Source organism: Dermacentor variabilis, chromosome 6 (assembly GCF_050947875.1).
Source record: "Dermacentor variabilis isolate Ectoservices chromosome 6, ASM5094787v1, whole genome shotgun sequence".
NCBI lineage: Eukaryota > Metazoa > Arthropoda > Arachnida > Ixodida > Ixodidae > Dermacentor > Dermacentor variabilis.
This window is the reverse complement of record NC_134573.1, coordinates 159,892,819-159,917,749: the sequence shown is the minus strand read 5'-3', so window position 1 is coordinate 159,917,749 and position 24,931 is coordinate 159,892,819. Positions and strand designations below refer to the sequence as shown.

The 24,931-nt window shown below is 41.3% G+C and overlaps 2 protein-coding genes across 2 annotated transcripts in view; both read left to right on the top strand.

The window, feature by feature from the left end:
• The window catches only part of Tace (ADAM 17-like protease Tace), a 31,865-nt gene extending 25,738 nt beyond the window's left edge, over positions 1-6,127 (top strand). The window contains exon 21 of the mRNA XM_075696452.1: positions 2,033-6,127. Coding sequence (XP_075552567.1) covers positions 2,033-2,246 — 214 coding nt within the window. The 3' untranslated portion in view covers positions 2,247-6,127. The remainder of the gene's footprint in view (positions 1-2,032) is intronic.
• A 1,471-nt stretch (positions 6,128-7,598) lies between these two features.
• On the top strand, positions 7,599-23,504 carry LOC142585579 (dihydrolipoyl dehydrogenase, mitochondrial). Its single transcript, XM_075696448.1, has 14 exons — positions 7,599-7,801; positions 8,255-8,342; positions 8,600-8,679; positions 8,763-8,901; positions 9,548-9,648; positions 9,749-9,892; positions 11,676-11,777; positions 13,062-13,286; positions 14,726-14,862; positions 18,335-18,396; positions 18,835-18,962; positions 19,708-19,845; positions 21,314-21,403; positions 23,247-23,504. The coding sequence occupies exons 1-14, from the start codon at positions 7,676-7,678 to the stop codon at positions 23,310-23,312; spliced, it is 1,626 nt and encodes a 541-aa protein (XP_075552563.1). The 5' UTR covers positions 7,599-7,675; the 3' UTR covers positions 23,313-23,504.
• The last annotated feature ends 1,427 nt before the right edge of the window (positions 23,505-24,931 follow it).

Below are 24,931 nucleotides of genomic sequence, written 5' to 3'. Positions count from 1 at the left end.
ACTGTATTGCATGACTGCTGTAATCTGCAGTCTGGGTAGCTTTTCCAACCATCCAGACGGTTCATAATGCATGTAAAGAGCACAAAAAGGAAATAAGGACAAGAATTACAGCAGGATGAGTGCTCAGTCACAACTGAAGTTTATTGAGTAACATCATGATGTGTAGTATGTACATGTCAGAATAACACCCAGCAGATAGCAAAATTTACTACGCTCCTAACCTAACGGAGTCATCTATAGTAATAGAATCACATGAGCATGCATGAACATTAATGCCCTGAAAGATATTGCACCTCTTTGTCCGAGAATGTAACGGAAGGCTGGCTGATGCACACATTGCAGTGCGGAATGTGATATCACAAGCTTCCTGATTACTTGGGCTAAGAATGTCTTGTTTATGAAAAAGTGCAGAACTAAGCTAATTGAGCTAAGTTTATTGCTCAGTTATCTGAAAGGTTAATGGAATTCAAGTAGCGAGAGGGATAAGCCAGAGAAAGTAGCTGTTCCTCCTTTTGTCCATTACATGCCGCATGGTTTAAAAAAATTTTGCTAATCATTTTGCGTAATGTGACTGTAGCCCTCACAGCTCCTGTGAAGCTTAGGCAAGCATTTGTGTGGCAGTCAACACAAAGAAAAAATTGGATTCTACAAATCATTGCAACTTATGTAAAGTGAACAACAAGATGAAATTCATGTTTTGGAAAAGCTTATATTGGCCAGAGTAGACGATGCATAAATCATTGACTCAGAGAACATAAGAATAACATTTGGATAATGCACAGTCACATTTAACTGCTCATGGTAATAGGTGTCAATGTGAGGCCCTTTTTCATGAAGAAGATGTGCTTGGCCCAAGTAGACAGGAGACCACAAGGCTTGTGATAGAGGCCTGTCACATTATGCATAGTAATGTGTGCATCAATGAGCATTCTGTAATGCTTTCAGACAAAGAGGTGAAATATCTATCTGGGTGCTAACTGCAATTCTGTGTTCACACATGCTCATGTGATTCTATTACTAGATGGCCCTGTTAGACTAATAAGAGTAGTAAATTTTGTTATCTACGGAATGTTATGCTGACATGTATGTTATAAACATCAATTGTAAGTGAGCGCTCATACTGTCTTTCATCTTGCCTTCGTTCCCCTTCTTTGCACTCTTTACATTTATTATGAACAGAAACCAACTCGCCAAATTTCAGTATTACTGTCATTATGTCTGTCTGGTATGTAGCATTATGTCCGACAGTATTGAGTGTCCCCAACATTGAGAATGATTTCTTAAAAATACACAGTCTCTGCTATAATTTTCAAAGAAACTATGTGACGAGCTGTCGTCGGGAATTGTTGTGTGGCAGCACTCCTTATATTCTGCAGCCAAGAGTATGGCTGTAACTTTCCTTTCTACCTCTGGGGCTTTGGAACACTGCAAGCTTCACATAGGCCCCAGTACATGGCCAGGAAACAGCCCTGGTTGCTTGCATAGTGGCTTTGAAACTGTTGGCAAAACCAGTACATCTTACCACAACTGTTGTCAGTAGTTGTGAATGGGAGCCTTCATAGAGGGCTTCTTGTATCTAGCTATCATAAGGCATAGATAGCCTGCATGAGGAAGTCCTGACATTCTAGAGTTAATGCCACGGACGTTCTTGATCCCACCGACCTCCTGTTTTAACTGTAGTTTCTTAAGGAATAACTATATTTTGGTAAAAACAAGTACACGGGTGCGCTTGCATTTCACCCCCATCGAAATGCGGCCATGGCAGCCGCATTTCAATGGGAAGAAATGCAAGAACACCCATGTATCTAAATTCAGATGCACTTTAAAGAACCTCAGGTGGTGAAAATTAATCTGGCGACACTACGGCATGCCTCATAATCAGATCATTGTTTTTGCACGTAAAACCCCATAGTTATTTTTTTTTTTTTCAAGTTGTAGGGAAGATCCAGAGCGAGCACTTGTTTTGGTAGCAGATGAGTGAAGGAAGTGTAGTAGACGATGTGTAATGAAATCATGTATGCTCATGTTTCAGCAGCATGCACCAACCAAGGTATGAGGGACGCCTCTATGCGAGACCGAGCAGTGTTACCGAAGGTGGCAACTACAGTAGGCATGACCCGTCTGACTACTACCACCACCATCCTCTGCACACTCAGGGCTACGGGCGACCGAGTGCAGCATCTGTCTCATCTGAACGGCCTGGCAGCCGTTCGAGGCAACACATTGAGAACTACACGGCCCTTTAGCTGGCAGTTGTTGTCATTGTCATTGTCATTCACTTATGCTTTTCTCATAATTTTTGTCCTGGTTTGATGAAGATGACTGAAGTGATGTTACATGTTTTTGAGAAAAGAAAAGAAAGGGCACCTAATTTATTTCACTTGGATGGGAGACTTGGAGCATTAAGAATGCTCCTTGTCTGAGAATGCAGCATTGAATATATAAGGGCTGGTAAAAACACAAGCAGCTGAGCTCACTTGATATTCAAGGAGTGTTTGTGCTGTCCTGTTTACTTTCATTGTGTTCCTCTTCTTGTTGCTTCTTCCACATGAAACTTGGATGGTGCCATGTCATTATGAAATTACAAAGCTCAAATATAGGTGACTGACACATCACGTTTGCACATTTTGCAGTATATGGTGTACTTTCAGAAGAGCAAGCAATGTATGTGAACAGTGAGACAGCAGATATAAGTGCATTCTAATTCAGTTTGCAGTTTCCCTTTCGGCCCGCTGAATCTGTGGATTTTTAGAGAATGTGCAAATTTTCTGTTTTGACCATAAGTGTGAACTCGACAGTTCGTTTTGTGTACTGTGGATGAGAAGTGATTTTCGTAGCAGTGCCCTGTCTTTAAGCACTGCTGCAGTTCCTAATGTAAATGGCCTAAGCGACTACTTTTGTCATTGGTTGTGTACTCTGCGGCTTGTGTGCATCACGTGTATGTCATCTTCTTTTGCTGTAGCAAGGACGCATTACTTTTAGGGGTGGACAAACATAAAACTTTTTAGGAAGGAGGGTATAGAAACAGAAATTAAAAACAGGAAATATGGAAGTAAATAGGAAAGAAAGAACAAGATGACAGATCACAAAGACTGATGTAGAACAATGACAAAGAAATGCAGAAGTAGGTAGGAGTAAATGCAAAGACTTGCATCTGCTCTTACATTGCCAGCAATATATTTGATTTGTTTTAAATATTTGTATCATATCAAGTATTCAAAAACTTCAAGTACATGGTTTCTGAATTGAATACAATACTAAAACCTACCTAATATATTTGGCTAGTATGCAAAGTTTTCTATTTCCACGCCCCTAGTTACTTTGAATGACACTGCCGCAGAGTCAGATCACCGGATAAGCCTCACCATGTTTCTTTTGTCTTCCTTTTTGTTGGATGTTAGAGGTTCTCCTTTTTCTCCTAGTGACACCGAGTAGATGCATTTTTAACGCAACTGACAAAACATCTTGTCTTTACCTTGTGCCGACACTTATTCATGCTTATAAAACTCGGAGTTGACAAGTGTGGACAGATACTATAGAGGGTCTTGGCAATATGTACAGACAAACTTGAACCAAGAAATTGGTCACCTCAGTAAATAGCTGAAAAGAGCTTCTTGCTCTGAAATCAAATGTTTCATTACCACACTGGTTAGAAGTTTACTGAGACGTTTAGTATGTTTTGTAAGACAGGGAGCTACCACTGCAGAGGTATTGCCACGCAAGCAAAACATTAGAGATGTATAACTGCACAACTCAGTTGTGTGTGTTTTTAACTATGTTGGCGGCATGTTTTAAAGACAATCACTGATTGTCTTTCTCCAGAGAAACAGCTGTTTGGCAAAAGGAGTAAGGTAGGCTCTGCCAGCCTCCAGTAAAACCTATTCATATCATTCTCAGTTTGTATATTTTAAATGTTGGAAGGCCAGAAAAGTGCACTCCTTGCATATGAAAACAGTTCATGTTGCCCAATTCTTCATTCAGCACTTTCTTTTTGCAGCCTCTTGATTTTCACATGCCAAAAAGCTTCAAGCAACTTTCATTGAAGATATTGGAACAAAATATGTTATGTAAACTTAAGAAAGATAGAATACTCCTGGCCTCCCTTCTCTGTGTTTTTATCAGAAATGTCGGGAGTGGGAGTGGAGGGGCTTGGGAAGTCTGCATTTGCTTCTCTATCTAACAGAGCTTTGGTAAAGCAGTGACTGTCATCCCCCCCCCTCCTCTAAGCACTTCTGATGACCCTTCATTCAATTCTTCGTTACATTTTACTGATCTCTTTTCATCAGATTGCTATCTGTTCTGTCATAAAAAGTGGCAGCCATCATTATTGGCAAGTCTCTTTGTGCTGCAGAAAAGAGCACATTCACAGACCTGTCAGCAAAAGAGATAAAAAAAAAGGAAAATTCTGTCTGGTTATGCACATTTGAATAAGCAATGCAGGCCTTGCAGGTGTTGCATTAGGCTTGCTTTTGTACCTTCTACTATGTTACTATGTTACTATGACATATTGCCATGTTTGCTACTATGACGGCAGACACAAGGCCTTGCAGACAAGGAGGTGCAATTTTTAAAAGTTCTTTGGGGTCCCTTTTATGTGCGGAATTGTAGCAGTTCTATGAGACAGTGGAATGGTTGTAAATAACAGACGAGGTTGCACTTGTCACATGCTCTTTGACATCTTGTTGGTAATCGTGTCAGTGCTTGAAATGGAGGACAAGTCCTGTGTTCCAAATTTATCATTTCTGTTGCAACAAGAATTTCTTTTAATGAAAAGTAAAAACATTTTAGTGTCTGCTCCATTGCTATTTTCATCAGGTGGACAACATAGCCATTGAGAGTTTGGGTATTTCTAATCATTTTACAATGCCTTTTACCTTTATCATTAGTTTATGCGCTTCCTACCTTGTTCTGTTGTGCCATTTGCATGAAAACTTTGATGAAGTTTTTTCTCCTTAAAGTATGTAAATTTTTGTTTGAAATGTGAACCACATATTTTGCTGCGTTTTACAAAGGGTATACTTCTTTGGTTGTGAACTTTTAACCTAATGTGCCATGCTTAGTTTTAATAGTGTTGTTTGACCATTGGTTGTTAAGCATGTTCCTACCATTTTGTTCCCTTCTAAACTGATGTGTTGACCTTTTGCGGCTTTGTTTCTTATGTATTTGAACAAAATTGATTGAAATGTGTATGACAACTTGACAGGTGCGTGTGTTTGAGCTTTTGAGGAGTTGTGATTTTTATTAAGCTCTGCTGCATTGCGTGTTTTTGTTTATTGTTGTGGACTGCTCAGTTTTTCAAAGACAGCAGAGCATCCTTATCTACAGTGGTTATATTGATTTAATGTTTGAACATGGTGTTTCAAGCCTTGTCAATTTTTTGGCAAACATTACTTGCACATTCGTCAAGAAATACTGAGGAGGAATGCTTCTTTTATGTTCATTGTTTTGCTCATGTGTTAGTGTTGTGGTAACTTCGATGTTGAGCGCTATCTTCTCTTTTTTTTTCTCTCTAAAGGCCCTGTGCAGCATCCCACTTCATGTTTGGAGACATGTAGTGTGCTTAGTGTCAGTCTTTGATCAAGATTCACCTGAGTTTAACAAGAACTTCATGCTCTATATAAAACAGATGCTTTTAGAATATGGCTGATTGTATTAAAAACAGAAACTGGCCATCATCGATTACAACACTGCCTTGTTCTAAGCAGCTATGGTAATAGCTTTTTAGGCACTATTCTTGCTGTTGATAGTTACAAACCTAAGTGATTGCTCTAGTCCAGGCCAACTGTAAAATAACCTTCTTTTTTTTTTAATGAGACAACTTTAATGTAAGCAAGCCCAAAAATCTGTGGTAAATGAGTGAATTTTACAAGCAACTCTCGTAAAGCAGCAAGCCCAAATTCACTTAAACAACTGTAGCTGGTGACCTTGCCACTTCCTGTCATTCAGTATGCACCTGCCCCACTTCGTTGTGTTCACTTACTCACATTATTTATTGATTTGTAGTCACCCTGAATCAGAGATTACATGTATTTTGATTTGAATTGTTCTAGTCATGCTGAAAGTTCAAAAAACGATTATGTCCTGATTCAAGTGCTCAAAATTCAAAATAAAACCATTTCCTCCTCCTCCTCTCTCATTTTTTTTTCAACCATATTATCACTGTTACAATCTTAGTGAGTTGAACAATGCGAAACAGTTGGGATGCTTTGGGCAAAACAGATTTTCATCTTGCTTTGTCTTGGATGGATCTTGCTTTTTATTGGTAGCAGGGTGTTGCTGCATACCTGCTACATTGCTTACAGAGTCCCGTCTCTACTACCGAAAGAATACGAAACAAAGGAATATCTCACTATTGCCCTTAACCTTGTGATGACAGTTCCCATCACCATTTGATTGGTGTGTCACAGACTCTACCACTGCACGTAAATTTGCAGCTTGAAAAAGCAGCTTTAATTCTGGAAGGCTAATGGCTTGTTTGGCTGGTAACTTCTGAGGACTCTGGCAATGTTTGTTTTATTTTGAGCATGAGTAAGGCTCCATAGACGATGATGCAACCCAATTAATGCTATTACATCAAGTTAGTATTCCTGCAATATGCCTTCAAAGCTGCCTTGCACATGCTTACGTTTACTGAACTGATCAGTAACTTTGACCTTGACAAATGGTTTCTCCCAATTCTCAGATGAATGTGCTGAGTAAATTTCAATGCAACATTCGTGGCTTATCAATGGTGTTTAAGGAAAGTTGCAACAAATTTTGAACAACACATTTTTCCGGGATGACAAAAAATGTGCCAGTTTTGACAGCACCAGTACATTGTATTGTCATTGCTGACTGGAAACTTTTTTTTTTTTTCATATTAACTATGGGAGGGTTGAGATGAAGCTGCCAAATGTTGGTCAGATGACTATGTTGAGATCTGTGATGTTTCAGGGATGCTTAGATTAAATTAATTTTCCGACAAATAAAATCTGGAAGGAACTCGCTTGCACAATATTTTGCTGATGTAGCGAATGTCAGCGCTAAATAATCTGTGCACACATAATCATATAAGAACCCTTCTTTGCCCTCATCTCTTGTGATGCTTAGAATAAAATCGAATTTCGCTTCAAAATAAACTGCTAAAGCTCGGAGCCTGCAGCAGTATTTATACATGCCGTTGTTAATTATTGCAGCTCATTTTCAGCTTCTATAGCAAAACTTTTAGGAGACGCTCTTTTGGCTGAAGCGGTAAGAATAAAGTCCCTTCATGACATTTTAATTCCGCAACCAAGCTCGGAAGAGCGTCGCTCAGATCAAGGGCCTTTATTTAAAAAGTGATCAATTGCGCTAACTTGAAAAACTTAAATATTGTTATATCAACATGACATGTTGGAACATGTCGGGCACATCCTATGCTGCGTATTCTTGAATAGTCCAGTTGGTTTAGTTTATTGTAGCGTTCTGGTAGCGACGTAAGCGTCTGCTTATTTTGACTACCAGCCCGCTAACGCTGCTGGCGCTCCAAATAGCAGCGATAACTTTGCACGTACTTCGAGGTCAAGATAAATTATAGGGTTAAGAACTATATGTATGTATTAATGCACTGTTTTTTTAGAAATAAATAGACACCGCACCAATTAAGATGCGCAGGAATATAAAATTATTTTCAATTAAAGTATAGTGAAGCTTTTAAATGTTAAGCGGCGCTGCCGCCGAAGTCGGTCGATTTTGCCGTCTGTTTGCCCTTCCCGCATCGAAAGACGTGCAAAAATACAGTATGCAGTCAAACTTGTGGGCCAGGCTAATTCCAGCGCTAAGGGTGAGTATAAAATTCACTTTAGAAAACGTGGCCGAACTTCAGTGGTTGTTACTGGCGACACTAGCCGAGTTCTTGAGTGCTTGGCAAAGCATGCTTTTCTTATGCACCTTCCTAAAGATAGCAGACCGAAATCGTTGGTGCGTTTGACCGGTACCTTTTGAGTCCACTCAAACTATGAATGATTATTGTTTCATGGCCTTTACGTATGTCATACTGCATATAGGCCGCGCGCAATGTGTGCTTATTTACATTGGTAACAAATTGACCTGGTGGTCTCCATGCGTGTCCATGAACATTCCGTCGTAGAGTGTCGCGTCGGGCTTGTTGAACTTCTGTAAAAAGTCAGCCACATTATCGACATTATATGTTAATTTGTTGCTGCATACTTCAACTTCTGCTCTCAATACGCCGTAGTCTGTGCCGGTTTTGACCCATGTTTTCGTACGGACACAGGCTTCTACCTTGCAAAGGTCAGCGTGTACGGGCATCGCGGTACCCGGTGTCCAGACGTCACACCACCGGAACTACTCTAGCAGCACAGGTAAAGACTCGCTTGGAGTCACAACAAAGTCAAGTCCTGAGGCTGGACATGTACACATATTGCGTTTCCCGTTCACACGATATGTCGTATCACTTTCGCATGCGTCTGTAAACAGTCATCCCACATCCGTAACGCGCCCTCGCTGTAATATGGACCCATAGTCTATTTGTAGGTGGCGTATAGTTAACGTTTGTTTGCTGCATGATGCGACTTGCCGCATGGATATGTGTTTGATGATGAACATGACCAAATTGCAGAGGAACAAGATCTGGTTGTCATCGGTAGTGGCCCTGGTGGTTATGTGGCCGCAATTAAAGCTGCACAGTTAGGATTAAAGGTAACCAAATCTTGCACATGCCTTTGCACATCTTTATATTCTCAGCACCGCGTCTTATGTGGCGTTGTGCCGTTTCTATGCAGACTACGTGTATAGAGAAGAATGACACCTTGGGTGGAACCTGCCTCAATGTTGGCTGCATTCCCTCCAAAGCATTGCTGCACAACTCACACCTCTACCACATGGCACACTCGAACGACTTCAAGAACCGAGGAATTGAAGGTGATCACCCATTGAAAACGCTCATGCAACATGTCAGAATTTTTCCTGCATTGTTTGCAAGTTAAGACAGCTCTGGGCCAGCATCTTTGATAGTTGTAAAGTTGCAGAGAACTATAACAATTCTTATCTATACTGTTGCTGTCGACTAAGCTCCATGCTGCAGTATATATCTCTCTGCCTTAGCAACCGCGATTCACTGCTTATAATAAGGAGTTCAAAAAACCCATTTGTTGTAATCATGTAGCATTGCATCATGATGAAGCTATAAGTGGTATCATTGTGAGTAGACTGCACTTTACATTTTATGAAGTGCGCTGTACTGGAGTGCACCTACTTGCACTTGGTTGTGTATACTTATGTCCTGTAGTTTATTTCAGCAGTGTCGAGTTTGTCTCACTTGCTTGTCCCGTTCTATGGGCAATTTTTGATTTTACTAATGCTAATTTGGGCTGTTCAAATGGAAGCAGTGTGATTGTACTGCCAATTGAAAGTGCTTATGCTAAGTTAGCAAGCAGAAGAACAGTCACACTGAATTATTCACCAGTGCGTTAGTGCATTAGTTAAGACCCACATATTCAACATGGGCCCAGTGTCGACTGACTGTAACTAAAGCTCTTTGCGCTTTTTCTCCTGGCTTACCAAATAGCCGACAATGTCCGTCTAAACCTTGAAAAACTTATGGAACAAAAGAGTTCATCTGTAAAAGCCCTCACTGGTGGAATAGCACATCTTTTCAAGCAGAACAAGGTAAGCGCAAAACTGAGAACATGCTCTTATAGTTAGCCTAAGCATAGGAAACAGTCTGTCTGCAGCATGCAGTGCCTTGTTCTTGATTTCCTTGTTGCAGGTCACACACATCCAGGCCCACGGCAAGATTACTGGCAAAAATGAGGTCACTGCACTTAAGCGTGATGGTTCGTCTCAAATTGTAAAGACCAAAAATATCCTGATTGCTACAGGATCAGAAGTGACACCTTTTGCAGGGATTACAGTAAGTATGCTCACATTTTTCATTGTGGAACTGTTGCAGTACTTTTCCTTATCATAAGATCTTAGCGGAAGGGAACACTGTGTAGTTGCAATGTGTTAGGCTGTTAACCACCACCTGTGACTGGTAGACTTCTATAATTTAACTAGGGCAAGTGACTACTTGTTAGTTTAAAGGAGTACTGACACATTTTCAATGTATATTCTTCAACAAATAAAATCCCAAGCACTCTAAACACTGTAAAGAGTACTGGCAAGGGTAAGAGTGGCCTAAATAATTTAATACAGAGAGAGAGAGAGAAACGATTATTAAACGAAACAGTGTCCCGAGCGAGGCCAGGTATCGCCCTAAGGTGGGAGGGCTCCTTAGTCCAGGAACCCTCTGGCTTCGACTGCCCTCTTGGCCCTGGCGACGAGGGGCAATAATTGTTTTTATGAACAAGTTTGTTTCGCAATTCAGGATGTGGTGCGTCATGACATCATCGTATACTGGCTTGCAGTGTTTCTGCTATCACTGCGGTTACCATACACGAGTGCAGCCAAGAAAAAGGCATGCAACTCTGTTTATTTTTTTTTTATGCGCAACATCCTCCTACCTAGCTTTGTTGCTATACTGACGTGCAGTGTTTCTGCTATCACTGCGGTTACCATACACGAGTGCAGCCAAGAAAAAGGCATGCAGCGCTGTTTTTTTTTTTATGTGCAACATCCTCCTACCTAGCTTTGTTGCTATACTGACGTGCAGTGTTTCTGCAATCACTGCGGTTACCATGCACGAGTGCAGCCAAGGAAAAGGCACGCAGCACTGTTTTTTTTTTTATGCGCAATGTCCTCCTACCTAGCTTTGTTGCCATACACCATCAGAAAATATTGCTCCATGTTATGATGTCCCAGTTTTGCTGATAACACCAAGTCCGGCATTTCAAGGTTAGCTTTAATGTCAAGTTGGGATATCTCATGTGTCCCATACTTCATTCTTGCTGAATGTTATTCATAGGTATACGTGCGAAAACCGTAAGAGTTTCTACAACTTTAAAAATATGGCAGTGCTCCTCTTAAAGTGGAGTGAGTAGTGAATGATTGTGTACTGCGTGCGCAGGCAAAGTTAGCCTTCCAGGATTATGCCGGCATTGCTCTGCTTGTGTATGCCCCATGTAGTGTGTACGCGGTCAATTATGAAATTAGTTTAAAAAAATCTGTGTCCTCCAGGAACTTCAACAGGAAGCACAATACCTGCCTCCTTATAAACCTCCATACTTCCATGTAGATTGGGCATTTCAGAGAGCCTTGGCAAAAGCCTCACATGCACATGTTGCTCTGTAGGACGCCGCTAAAAGGTACTGCATAGTCTGGGCACGTTCAGAATAAATGGGATCCTTGTATCCGCAAGGCAAGATTGACACAAGAGAAATTTGCATTGGACATGTTCTGTGTGCTTTGAGTTTGTTATTAAAATTGAACAAATATCTAGGCAGTTCCTGTGTTTGTTGTAGATTCCTGAATTTCTTGTAAATGTCTGACGCATGCCTACCTATGTTAGTGCCTTTGACTGGCACATCTGAGGCAATCCTTTTCTTCCGTGCACAGTGTTTTTTTCTTGTCTGTGTGCTATGTTTATGTTTTGCACTCCTGCAACAGCCCTACCTGGGCTGATGGTGTTTGTGAATGAAATGAACACAGGCAACACTGAGCATTTCAAGTTGCTGTAAATGCATATGCTTTTGCAAATAAAGCTGTTCTATTTTCTGTTATGTGGCATGTTGCACATAAAACGAATGTTCTTGCAGGTGGATGAGGACTCCATTGTGAGCTCGACGGGTGCCCTGAGTCTCAAGAAAGTGCCAGAGAAGCTGATTGTAATCGGTGCTGGTGTAATCGGACTCGAACTGGTGTGTGGTTGCAACGTGGTTATTTCACATGCTTACTTTGGAAACTAAAAATGTGAGCAGTTGTAAAGTAACTTGAAATTGCTAACTCTTGCGGCACATTTTCTTTCAGTTTGTATAACTGTTACTCAGTTTGACACCCTGTCATGCTGAAATGAAATGTGAATTGGAAAACAAAATAGAGCACATTTTATGCTTAAGGTTTACATTACAATGTTTCATTGTAGCGTAAACATGCACTAAATACACCTTAGCCCCAAAGCTATGCATCTATGAATGACACCTGTGTCATAAAAGCTGAATGCAGAAAGGACCCTGCCATGGTGGCATTTTGGCGTTGTTGCTAAGCTCGAGAGCACAGAATGAGATCCCTGTCATGACAGCCGCATTTCAATGGGGGCAAAATGCCAAAACACCTGTGTACCGTGCATTGGGTGCACATTAAAGGACCCCAGTTGGTCAAAATTAACATTAAATCTCTCACTACGGCATGAGTCTCTCACTACGTCATAATCATATTGTGGTTTTGGGACTTAAAACCCCAAAATTCTTATTTAATATAGAAAGGGAAATGCCTTTTATAGCTTGGTTTCATGAGTTAACACATGATTCTGTAAAGACCGTACATTAGTGCAGCATCATTTTGCTAGGAGTGCTCCTCTGTGTGTTAATTAAATTACATATAATTTCTTTCTCTTATAATCACTCTTTAAATTATACATTTAAGTTATTTGTGCTGCTGTTACTTGCTGCCTAAGCTCCGGTGTCCCTCTTGGTTACCTTAGCTAGCAGTGTTGCTTTGTTTCCATGTTTGACTAAATGAAATAGTGATGTAATGCTGCCATATGCAGTGTGCACAACCCTGTCAAATACAGAGCAGAGACGTATTTTTTGATGCCTAGGATTCACATATACCTATGTTAATCAGCATGCCTCGTAGTGCTTAGCTTTTGTTGTATGTTGTTTTGTAGGGCAGTAGCAAGTTTTTCCCCCCCTTTATTATTAGATATAAAGTGGATATGAGTATAGGGCCAGACCAAAGTAATAATTCTAATCCAATTCTTTTCCTGATCCGAGTGGAAAGACCTGCATCACCACTGCCAAGTATTGACCAGTCATGAGCGGTGTACGTATGATAAGAAAAAGAACCGAAAGCAGTTGTCACATTATACTAGCTTAGATTGTCATTAGATCTGACAGACCCAACATTAACAGAAACGAAATAGCGTCATTTTCCTGAAACTTTAGGGTCACTTGTTGTCATGTGAGCCTAACTGTTCAAAACAGGGTTCCGTCTGGTCTCGGCTTGGGTCTCAAGTGACAGCTGTGGAGTTTCTGGGCCACATCGGTGGCATGGGCATCGACATGGAGATCTCCAAGAACTTCCAGCGTATCCTTACAAAGCAGGGTTTAAAGTTCAAGCTGGCTACAAAAGTGATGGGTGCCACCCGCTCAGGCGGCACTATCAAAGTCAGCGTGGAAGACGTCAAAGACCCCTCCAAGAAGGAAGATGTAAGCCATTGCTATGTTTTCCTCTGTGAGCTAATTCGGCATTGTCTTAAGCAAAGCAATTCTTTAACGTGACACCAAAGGCAAATGCTGGGTCAAGGTCGATTGGTAGACTATGTTTCTCTAATAGGAAGCTGTTATATTTTTGATGAACACCACAATAATGAAAGGTTTGTGAAAATGATGTTTTCGAATCCATGAAGTAGCTGGTGTGGTACTGCAGGCTGCAGGCTACTGCTTACCATAATTAGTTGAAGGGATCGCCCAGCAGTAAAAAAAAAAAAAAAAAAGGTACTTTATAGCGAAGATGAGCCTTGGCCAACGTATCATGGCTGAAGGAACAAGATGTCAAAGCTTTACTTTATGGCAAAACTGACTGAGATGTCCCATACGTTAGAGGGCAACTCCGGCATTTCTTTAATCATATTAGGATATTGTCATTTTCAAATGGCATTGACAGTCCTGTCACCAGTAGGATGGTTAGTTTGATTATAACTTGTCGATCATTTTACATAGCCAATAAATAAGGTACCGAAACTGAAATGGGTGACTGCTTGACATCAGTGACATCAGGTCCTACACTACTGTAATATAAACATGCAGTACACGTGGTTGCAAACACCAAAAAAAGTGAAGCTGGTGATGTCTTCTGACAAAACAGGAAGCTTTTATAGCTCTTTCAAACTTGACAGAGGTGAATTCAGTGACGATTTCAGTGACAGTGTAAGCGTTAAAGGATCGCTGTTTGCTTTCGAGCAGTAGCTGCTGCCGTGTGAGGTGGCTGACATGCCCAAGCTCAACGCATTGTGCTGCGTCAAGACGAAGAGAATCACCTGTTATCATGTCTGTCAAAATGATGACTTTTGGCTGTCATGTTGTAGAAAAAGGAGCCAGCTTCATCGTTCCTGGGGGAAGTGGCAGTGTAGTCTCCGACGCCACAAACACAGGGTGGCCGGAGGATTCATGGACATGAGTCGGGAACACGCAACCAATCTTTAAAATTCATTTTCAGAAGAACTAAATGACTTGCTGCCACATTGTTTGGCACAGATAATCAGAGTGCAAGAAAGAATGTATATTCAAAATCTTCTGAAGGTCAATGAATATAATTGTCATGGTTGCCCAGTGGCTATGGTGTTAGGCTGCTGAGCACGAGGGTGCGGGATCGAATCCCGGCCACGGCGGCCGCATTTCGATGGAGGCGAAATGCGAAAACACCCGTGTTCGTAGATTTAGGTGCACGTTAAAGAAACCCAGGTGGTCAATTTCTGGAGTCCTCCACTACGGCGTGCCTCATAATCAGAAAGTGGTTTTGGCACGTAAAACTCCATAATGTTTCAAGGTCAGTGAATATCGAAAAATGGTTGGAGTTGCCCTTTAAAGAGCACTTGGGAACAGGCATGCAACTTCACATGGGCCTTTTTTTTTTCTTTTTTCCTTAGTTGGAATGTGATGTCCTTCTGGTGTGTGTTGGTCGACGACCTTACACCGATAACCTTGGCCTAGAGGAGATGGGCATAAAGAAGGACGAGCGTGGCCGTATCACTGTCAACTCTCGCTTCCAGACAAGCATCCCCAAGTGAGTAGTACCTTGTTGCATTTGGCTCTTGCTGAACATGATAATGGTGGCATGTTCGGCAGTCATCGAAGCATCCAAGAATGTTAGTTTTCTTTTGTCAGCTGATGAAAGCAGCATAGAGACCTACAAAAACTAGGGTGAAACATTTTGAAGCTTTACATCAATGACGCAAGTAGAGTGCCATACAGAGAAAAAGCAGACTTGCTGACAATTCCTTTTTAGTCATTTTTGTCAACAAGGACACTTTTCCTAACAAGTAATAATAGCATTGTTTTTGTTGAGAAAGTGAATCCTTACAATATGATCAAGAAATCTTTGAACAGATATTAATTGTTTTTGTCATTTCACTATAAAAACTGTGAGCACCACTCCTTACTTTACAGCAGGGACTGTGGACCGGTATGGCTTATTCATAAAGTTCTTACTAAATTGCTTTCGTCAACCACCTCTTAAAGCAGCGTCTGCATCTTGGCAAACATCTGCAATGTTCATCAAAGTAAAGTTTAGGTGCCTTTGCATTGTTGAGGTATTCCTACTGTTCAAACTTTTAACAGCGAAGGGGGGGGGGGAGAAGGGGGGCTGTATAGACCTTCTTTTTTTTATGGGCACCACCATATTGTGTAGGCAGTGGCACCACCTATGAGCTGTTGGCATGCTGGCTTGGGCAAATGCTCCGTTTTGTATGCCAGGTATATGCTTCGCTGCAGTTGCTGGTGGTTGCTTTGTGCTCTCCCAATCTATTTAGTATGGTGTGACGTCTTGTACTTTGGAAACGTTTGTGTGAGATGTACTGAAGTGATTTAACTTGGCATTGTCAGAGTTTTCTCTGTCGGTGAGGTGGACGTAGCACCCAGCGCGATGTGTGCTCATGTGTTTCAGCCTACATTCAGCCTCAGAGATCAGTTGTCTATTTTTAACAAATCATTTCCTGAATGTGCCCTTACTGCAACATTGTCCATGTAATTCAATGCTGTGGTTTAGCAGCAGTGGTTAGTTAAGAAACATACATGACGATCGTAACAGCATGGGTACCGTTCCGCTATGGAATAATTTCTGCTTTTTATTAATGTGAAAGCATTATATGCCCCATTATGCGAAAATCCAGCGTTGTCGTCGTCGACATGACCGAAAGATGGCTTCAAAACTGGCCGACGGCATAACAAGTAAAAACATATAAAAAATGCTCTGATTGATGTCAGATTTGTCAGGCAGGTGGCTGTAAACAAGTTCAGTTAATGGAATTGAAAAGAAAATTTGGTACATTTCGGTCTGGGTGGGAATCGAACCTGGGTCTCTGGGATGCTAGACGAGCGCGCTTCCCCAACGCCACGGTGGCTCCACGGTTATGGTTGACTGAAGTTGTGCCTAACGCACGCATCATTGCACACATCACGTCACTGCCTACCACATGCCACTTGCTCTTCGGATTTCATCGGTGCTGTATCTGCTGTGATGCACTCCCGACGCCAAATCATGAGTGTATAAAATGAGGTGTGCCTAGCGCGTGCGTCGTTGCACACGTCACATCGCTGCTTCCCGCACTTGCTCTTCGGACTTTATTGGTGCTGTGTCTACTGGGACGCACTACGAAGCGTCTGCCTCAGCGGCATCTGTGAAATGTGGTTGCTCACGGAAGCACGCCGCAGAAGACGCAGTAAGGGAACACAAGAAGGAATGCCGTGCAAGTTTGCAACATGCACGACGACATACAGATGAATACCTAAGCGAAAACATTTCCCAAAGTGGCTACATGCTTTCGCATTCCCACACACAAGCAGTCTTAAGTGTCTCTGCCGAACTTTTTTACAAGCGTTTAAATTGTCATCTGTGGATACATTGTGCGACTACCTCGTTTGCTGGACATGGTTTCCACCCGCGAATAAAAGAGTAGCAGCATACCATACAGTGTGAGCCACGACAGGCTGCGGACTGTGCGAGCGTCCGAAAAAGTGGTAACTGCTGAGTTATAGATTTATTTTACAGTGCATGGGGAGGGGGGGGGGGGGGTCAATCATGCCACATCACAATAGGTGGTCTTATTGTGGCATTAGCCCGTGATATTTTTCTGAGATATGGCGACAACATTGGCCAGTCGACCACTCTAGACAAGCTTCATTGAAACTTGACACGGTTCAAAGGGATGAAAACTTTTTTTTTTTTCGACCCGACCTCCATAGTGCACTCATCTAGGAAATTGTATCCTCACAAAGAGCCATCGCATTCTTATTACGTGATTTCCTTTGGATATCAGTGCTTTAGAGAGGGAAAAGGCAATGACCAAGCACAAAGCCTATATGTATCATGCTGGTTGCCAACCGCAGTGATTGCGATGTTGAGCCACGCCATCGGCCTCATAGAGGACACTAACATAGACATAGTATAGTAGACTTGAAATGCGCGAGAATGATGTCGGTGGCTGACACAAATATTCTATGACGATTGGTGCTTACATATTTCAGGGTTGTCTTGGGTTTTGCATGAGCACTATTACGTGTCAGTTCCCATGTCAAGTGATCACATAGGTTTTCCCATTCACTCTGGCAATTTGCAGTCACCACTGGTCTTCATTGAGTGGAAACCGATGTAGCCAAAATAGTTCATAAGATGTTCACACACTGCGGATAATGACGCACATTGCATGTTGGCGCAGCTAAAAGCTAATTTCTGCATACTGTAGTTACTGCTGCACCCAAGGGCTACACAGTGGTTTCCCCAAAACGTTGTATGAATTGTCATCACTTCAATTTCTTGGGGCTAGAACATCTCCAAATCATTTCGCAGTGTGCAATGACAAGACATTCGAGCAGCAACGCACTGGCTTCCGCAAGCCAGAGAGGGGGAAAGGCTTGCGACGTGTCCTTTCCTCCTTGACCGATGAAAGGTCTATAAACTGTGCTGGTTCCTTTCTCAAAGCCAGTGATATGCAGTCAAACCCGGTTATATAGAACCCACATATAACGATTATTGCATAGAACGAACAGCTGTAAAGCGCCCTCGAATAATGTTGTATAGTATTATTTTATATATCAAACCTTTTGTAATCCCCCTCGGATTCGATATATCCAGGTTCGACTGTATTGCTAAATGTCAATGCCTCCTTTTTATGAGCTTGCTGTGGGCGAACTAGATGCCTAGTAATCACTGAAAAATCCATCTGTGAAATGCTTCAGTTCAAAAATATTAAGCTTGTGTGTGCCTGTGCTGGCATTGAAGGCAAGCATTTGTGTTTCTTTCATTATTATTTATTTTATGTTGCAGTCTGGTATCTTTGTTTACCTTGTAACGCTGTGCTCACTCAAAAGTGTCAAGTCCTTTATGTGACCAAGAAATGTAGTTAAAGAACGCTGAAGGGAATAAAATCATCATCATCATCATCACCACCACCACCACCACCACCTGTTTTACTGTTCAGGTTTGCTTTACTTCACTCACTTATTGTAACTCTGTGCAAATGCTCCTTTCTTTCATAAAGCATTTACGCAATTGGTGATTGTGTCCCTGGTCCAATGCTGGCTCACAAAGCAGAGGATGAAGGTTAGTGTCTGTCTACATATTCAGTTATACCAAGTGTACAGTTTACTTGTAGGTGTGTACTATGTTTCAGATTTAGCATGCTTGCTGTATGTGTCTTGTGGTGCAGTGTTGTTCTAGATACAAATTTTTGTTGCAGCCATTGATAAGTGCAATAAACTGCCAGGCAAAGCTATGGAAACTTGGGTGGCATCCAGATTTTATTATCAGAAACAATTTTTAGTCATTTAAGCTTGTCAGTGTAGTTTCTAAACATACAAAACTGGCAACACTTCTTGACTGTCAAGTTGTTTGCCAATGTATAATGCTTTGAATAAATGCAATCTGTTTTAAATGACAGTACAGGGTTTTTCTTCTATTCAAATTCTTTAGTAGCGGAGCCCACTGTCTTAATCACAAATAACCGAAGTAACTGACAACTAATTTCCTTTGCATGTACAGGCATTGTCTGTGTTGAGGGTATCATGGGAGGCCCAGTGCACATCGACTACAATTGTGTGCCCTCAGTTATCTACACGCATCCAGAAGTTGGTTTCATTGGAAAGACTGAGGAAGATCTTAAGTCCCAAGTGAGTGGTAGTCTGTTTATTTTTACTCACGGTGTGCCGTGAATTGTGTTTTTGCAATGACTCGCATGCTAGGGAATCTATGTTCAGGTTGCATGCATGAAACAGCATAAAGCCCTTGACCTTTCTTGGCTCATTAGCTGGCTTGATACTTAACCTTTATGGTCCTATTAGGCATCAGTGGCTGGATGACTGCAGCTGAACGAGAGGTCATGAGGGCAGTTACCACAACATTGTATTTTTAGTTTCCAACCATAGCAGCTGCGCTCCAATAATGGTAAACCATGAAAGTGACGGTGTGCCAAGATTTCAGTGGAAGTGGGCCCAAATGAGTTTTGAGGCCCCCCCTCGGTGTCCCTCACAGCTGTGTTGTAGCTGTGGTGTGGCCAAGTTATTGCTACTGGACAAACCAGTTACTTGATCATAAGTCTTTGTCAAGCTAACTGAGGCTAGGCATTGCTTGTTATACGATTACAGCCTAGCCATGACGATATTACATGTATTAGCTTTAAAGTGTAACATACCCACCTGATATGTTGGTGTCTCGCAGTTTTTTCGCTTGTTGCGGCACAGTTCAGATGCATGAATCATGAAAAATAATTGATTCTATGTGAGGATGATAAGCAGTTAATAAGTGAGGTCATTGGTATAATTAGTTCGTGCGGCTGCATTCCTTTTGCAATGTAGTTGCAACTGCATTGTTTCATCAATCTCATGTCAGTGACAGGTGCGCCCTTGATTTGTACAGGGTGTTGACTACAAGGTGGGAAAGTTCCCTCTGGCTGCAAACAGCCGTGCCAAAACCAACAATGAAACAGACGGCCTTGTGAAAATCCTGGCCGACAAGCAGACGGACAGGATATTGGGTTGCCATATGATTGGATGGGTGAGTTTTTGGTCCCCTGTTTGGTTGTGCATCAAATCGATAAACAATGTATGAAGTTGGAAAAGTCAAATAACTCATCATTGAACATGTTGAAACAACAGCATGAACAGTGGAAACTTCAGAAGTCAGCACAGGGCAAGATATATTAAAATTTCACTGAACATAAAGGCAATGAACTTTAATCGATTAGAACATAAATGCAGTTGGACCTTGACATGAAAATGTCACACTTGTACCAAAAAAACTTGATTAAGTTGTGACTTTTGTGAAGTTGAGGCTTTTTATGTTCCAGCAGTAGGACTTATTTCACAGGTTCCTATAGAAGTCCTGTTGTATAGTATGCTATCTCTTACCATTTATGACCAGAATCCTGCAAGAAACTTGACCAATAATCCAGAAGCACTGTGGTGTGCAATTACACATCACATTGAGATTAAAGCTTCTGTGCGGACTGTGCCTACTGTCAGTAGCCGCTGTCACATGGTGCCATGTGTATGCTTATGGTATCACCATAATAATGACTGGCCACAACTAGGCTGGTATTTTGTTTGTTTATACCACTGTTGTAAATCTCAAGACCAAGATTGCCATAACATTACTCATGATAATGATGCAGCATGACAACACAGAAACAATCATTCCTTTGGTCATTGTCAAGGCTTGCTTCCAGTAGGCATTTTTTACTTTCAACCGACTGGTGGCATGTTTTGGAGCATATCTGTGAGAACATGAGCATGAATGAAACGCATTTTTCTGTATCAGCATGACGGATGGCAAAACGGTGCTCTGTGTTTGTGTAGCAATATACACTGTCCATTCAATCACAAAAACATTTGACTGTATTTTAAGACATTGAAAAATGTCTTCCGAGTCTGGAAGCTAGTGTATACTGCTTGACTATAGCCCTGGCACAGCCATGATGTCTAAATCGTAACTTTTGGCAGGTCATACACTGCAAATAGGCAGCTGTCTCCATTTCGTTGCTCTTTGTAATGATGAGCCAAGAATGTGCTTGCTGTATATGCTAGCTGATTTCACTGCAGTAAATGTGGTAGGGCTATCAAAATCAGCAATGAAGCAAATAGAAGTGTGGTGGTGCTAAATGGGAGTTTACATAAAGAAATGATATAGTGGGAACCTTTAGCATAGTGCCTGTGCCAACTAGAAAGCAGAATCTTAGAGAACAGAATGCATAACAATGCCTGCTGCATAGATACTCATGCTTAGCACAGAAAGGAAGGAGCCAGGCCTTTCTGTGTTTGTTAAAGCTTCCTTTGTACTTTGTTAACAGAGGATTCAATAGGAAAACAATACTTTGTCGGAATAATTCTCTCCTCTTTTTAAGCATCGGAGCAGCGCAGTGGTCAGCAGAATGTAATGAACAACACAAATGCTTTCATTTTTTTGGCTTGTGCTTAAGTTGTGCTGCCATGCAAGGAATTAATAGTACCCTTTGTGGTGCTTACAGGGTGCTGGTGAGATCATCAACGAAGCTGCCTTGGCAATGGAGTATGGAGCATCTGCTGAGGATGTTGCTAGGGTTTGCCATGCACATCCTGTGAGTAGCATATGTACCAAGTTCTCACATGCCGCCATGGGAGACTTAGTGCCTACCTTTCTACAGCTTATAGACACTCATTCCTTTGCAACACTTTTCAATAATGCTTTAATGCATTATAGTGTGCTCGTGCTCCAGTAATCTACTGGTTATTGAGCTGAAGGATGTGAATGCAAGTGTGGGAAATGTCGCCTTTAAACTGCTCCCTCTTGAGGTTTCTGAGGTGTAAGAAAACTTTTACTTGTGATTTAGAATTTTCAAGCCCTAGGTACGGTAACCTGGTACACATACTGTTTTGTTCATATGACATCCAACATGGCTCGCAGTTGTAGTATAGTCTGATTAAGCACACCTGCCGTGATCGCTTCGTGGTTCTGGCATTGCGCTGCTAAGCATTAGGTCGCGGTGTCAAATCCTGGCCATGGTGGTCGCATCTTGAACGAGGTGAAATGCAAAAACGCCTGTGTTTCATGCATTGGGTGCACATTAAAAAATCTCTAGTGGTTCAAATTAATCCAGAGTGCCCCACTGTGGTGCGCCTCATTATTAGATAGTGATTTTGGCATAAAAAATGCCAGAATTTCATCTTTTTAAGCACTGCTACCAAGGAAGTATACTTGCACATGGGAATGATTGCATTTGCATGAAATGCATCATAGAGTATCTCAATTTGATGCTTCTTACTTGCTCCAGTATATTTCACTATTGTTAATTTAGTTGATTTGGGTGGGCTGAACATTTTTTATATCTTTATTTTGATGACCTGTGTGAGTGGGTGTTTCATTGAAATTTTTAATAATAGCAAGCAAACATATCTCCTAATATTGTTTGTTGACTCTCGATACTTTTTGTCAGATAGCTTAGAGCATTGCCTTGATAAACCATGAAGGCTGCCATAAAGCCAAGCATTGTGTTTTGTCATATGCATGCATGTGGAAACGTGAGCTCTGTCGTGGTATTTGCTGTTACTCATAACTAGACTGTACCATATTTACGTAGGCACTGATATTTTGCACATTGTTGCCTGGCTAAGTTTGCATCACAGTGTCTTGTAATATTCTACCAGTGTAGGAGGTACTTTTGGCGTTCATCTAAGTTTAGAAATCGGAGCTGGGTGACGGTGCTAATTAGGTAAATGCTGCTGTTTAAATAGAACCAAAACTATATTGTAACTACATAGTATGCTTATCAGAATACATAATCCATTTGTCCGTGTTTCGTTAACCTGGAATGTGGTCTATTTCACTGTCTTAGTTCGCTGTTCAGTCACAAATCTGATGCTAGTAATGCTAACTTGCAACTCGTCGAGTACCTCCTGTTGATACACTTCATAGAGAAGCCTTTTTGGCATTACGGTGGTCTCGTTACAGCATGTAGCATAGTTGTCCTTCGCTGATATTTCACAAACATGAAGTTCAACTCACAAAACTTATGCCATGCCATCATGTTTCTGTAAGCTACAGCTTTCATGAACCTTTCTCCATCTTGCGGGATTCTGAAGAACTGATTTGCCGTGTTCATCCCTGTGCTTTGAGTTGTCGATTAATTTCCCCTCCCTCTGCAATCTGCTAGCCTCTTGGTTAGCTCAGATAGTAGAGCGACTGCCCTGGTAAGGCCTTGGTCCTGTGTTTGAACCAGGCTGAATTTTTCTTCAACTGTGAAGCTTTCTTTCTGAGAAGCCCCTATGGGTTTCCTTTGTAGCTCTGTGCTACATTAGGGTAGGTGACAATTTTTCCCCTTTCATGAACCTTCCTCCATCTTGCGGAAGTCCGCAGAACTGATTTGCCAAGCTCATGATCAGTATAGGTACTTATCTGCCGTGATGCATCCATTTTTCTTCCAGACCGTTTCTGAAGCATTTCGGGAAGCAAACCTGGCCGCTTACTGTGGCAAGCCCATCAACTTTTGATGCAACCTTGAAGCACATGAAGGCGGCAGCATGGCATACATTACTGGGTCACCAGTACTGTCTGCTGCAACAAGGGAGCAGCACCATGTGCGACAAACTATAGAGGAGTTCGCGTGCATTGTATAGAGTCATGTTCTTAATGAAAGCATTACAAAGGGTTTGAAAGTGTAATAAACCACTTGTAACATCTGCTTTCATTCGTGATTCACTACTCAACTCACAAAAAAACGTGAGAGCTGAAAGCTTTCTTCCTAGCTCTTAGTTGCAGTACTTTGCCTTTCTTTGTGTGTCTGTGAGACGGGTTATTACAGTGTTGGCACACAGTGAAATATTGGCACTCACTTGCAACCTATACTTCTTTTTCCTTCCTGTTTTAAAGTTTTAATTGAACTGGTAGCTCCAATTAAATGACTACATTACAGTAAAAATTTGTTTGTGCATTTTTGAGGCATAAAAAACTAATAAATAAAGTTGCTTAAGCGGAAGCTTCAGCTTGAGGCCAACTATGATTTGGCTATTCAGATACATGTAAAACACAGAAATGCTTTTATAAGGCAACCGCTGCACCGATTTGAATTATATTTGTTGCACTTGAGGGGGAAAGTTAGTCTAGTGACCCTAGGAAGCAGGTGTTCTATTTAAAGCCTGGAACTTTTTGCAAAAATTCGTAAAAAGTGGTAAGCTTCAATAAAATTTGTATACAATGTTTGCAAATCTAACTGCACCAAAATAGATATTGCAGTTCTCTAAACTGCATCTGTTAGAGCATTTAAAGTGGACAAGTTTGGTATATGAATTTACTGCTTACTTGAAATTGCTACGTTTACGAGGGCTTTGGAAAACTACTCGCAAATTAGTGGTATACTTTAGAGTGGTGTATAACACAATTTTTGTTTGCTTTAAATGTATTATAAGGTGCAGTTTACACAACTGGTATTTTTTATTGCCGAGTTAGTATTGTAAACTCTATGCATAGCAATATTTCAATTTCCACCAATTTGTTTAGTAAAATTGCCGGCCTAATACATATGTCCTTCTGCCGTCACTAGTTAAAATTTTTTCTTTTGTATGCAACAAAGCTCATCACAATCGGTGCAGTGGTTGCTGAGAAAAACAATTTTTCAGTTTCCATGTATTTAGTTAAAAGTCCCCGCGCTAGAGGCAAATAATTGCAGTCAGTAAGGAAGAGCTTCCTAGTGCAGTTAAAAGTAAAAGCTTCCAGAACTCAACTTTCCTCTAAATGTGAACTTTCCTATGCAAATTTTACTGAGTAAATGACATGTCAGTGTTGCCAAATAATGGGAATTACCTTGTCGTGGCCATACGCATGTAGAGCTGTTTTCTGTCCTTGAAGCAGCTTTCATAGTTCAACACCATGCAAGCTTGGGCATCACTGGTTCATAGCAATCTATGAATGTTCCACTGCATTGGCTGGAATAACGGTATTCTCCAAGCACACTGAATCAAAATGTTCATAAACTAAATTTAAGGTGGCATTACCACCTGTATGTTACTTTTGCATTGCTGTCTTGCTTTCTATCTAGGCCATCGTTCTAATCAAAAAGTCACTTCATAATTTGCCATAAAAAAAAAAGTCAACTAATACACAGCCCTCCATT

What these genes read in the sequence shown, in the direction of transcription:
- LOC142585579 (XM_075696448.1), top strand. Translation starts at nt 7,676, where the DNA reads ATGTTAAGCGGCGCTGCCGCCGAAGTCGGTCGATTTTGCCGTCTGTTT. An exon ending in CTGCACAGTTAGGATTAAAG is followed by an intron (nt 8,680 to 8,762) that starts GTAACCAAATCT and finishes GTTTCTATGCAG; the next exon opens with ACTACGTGTATAGAGAAGAA. An exon ending in GGGTTTGCCATGCACATCCT is followed by an intron (nt 21,404 to 23,246) that starts GTGAGTAGCATA and finishes TTTTTCTTCCAG; the next exon opens with ACCGTTTCTGAAGCATTTCG.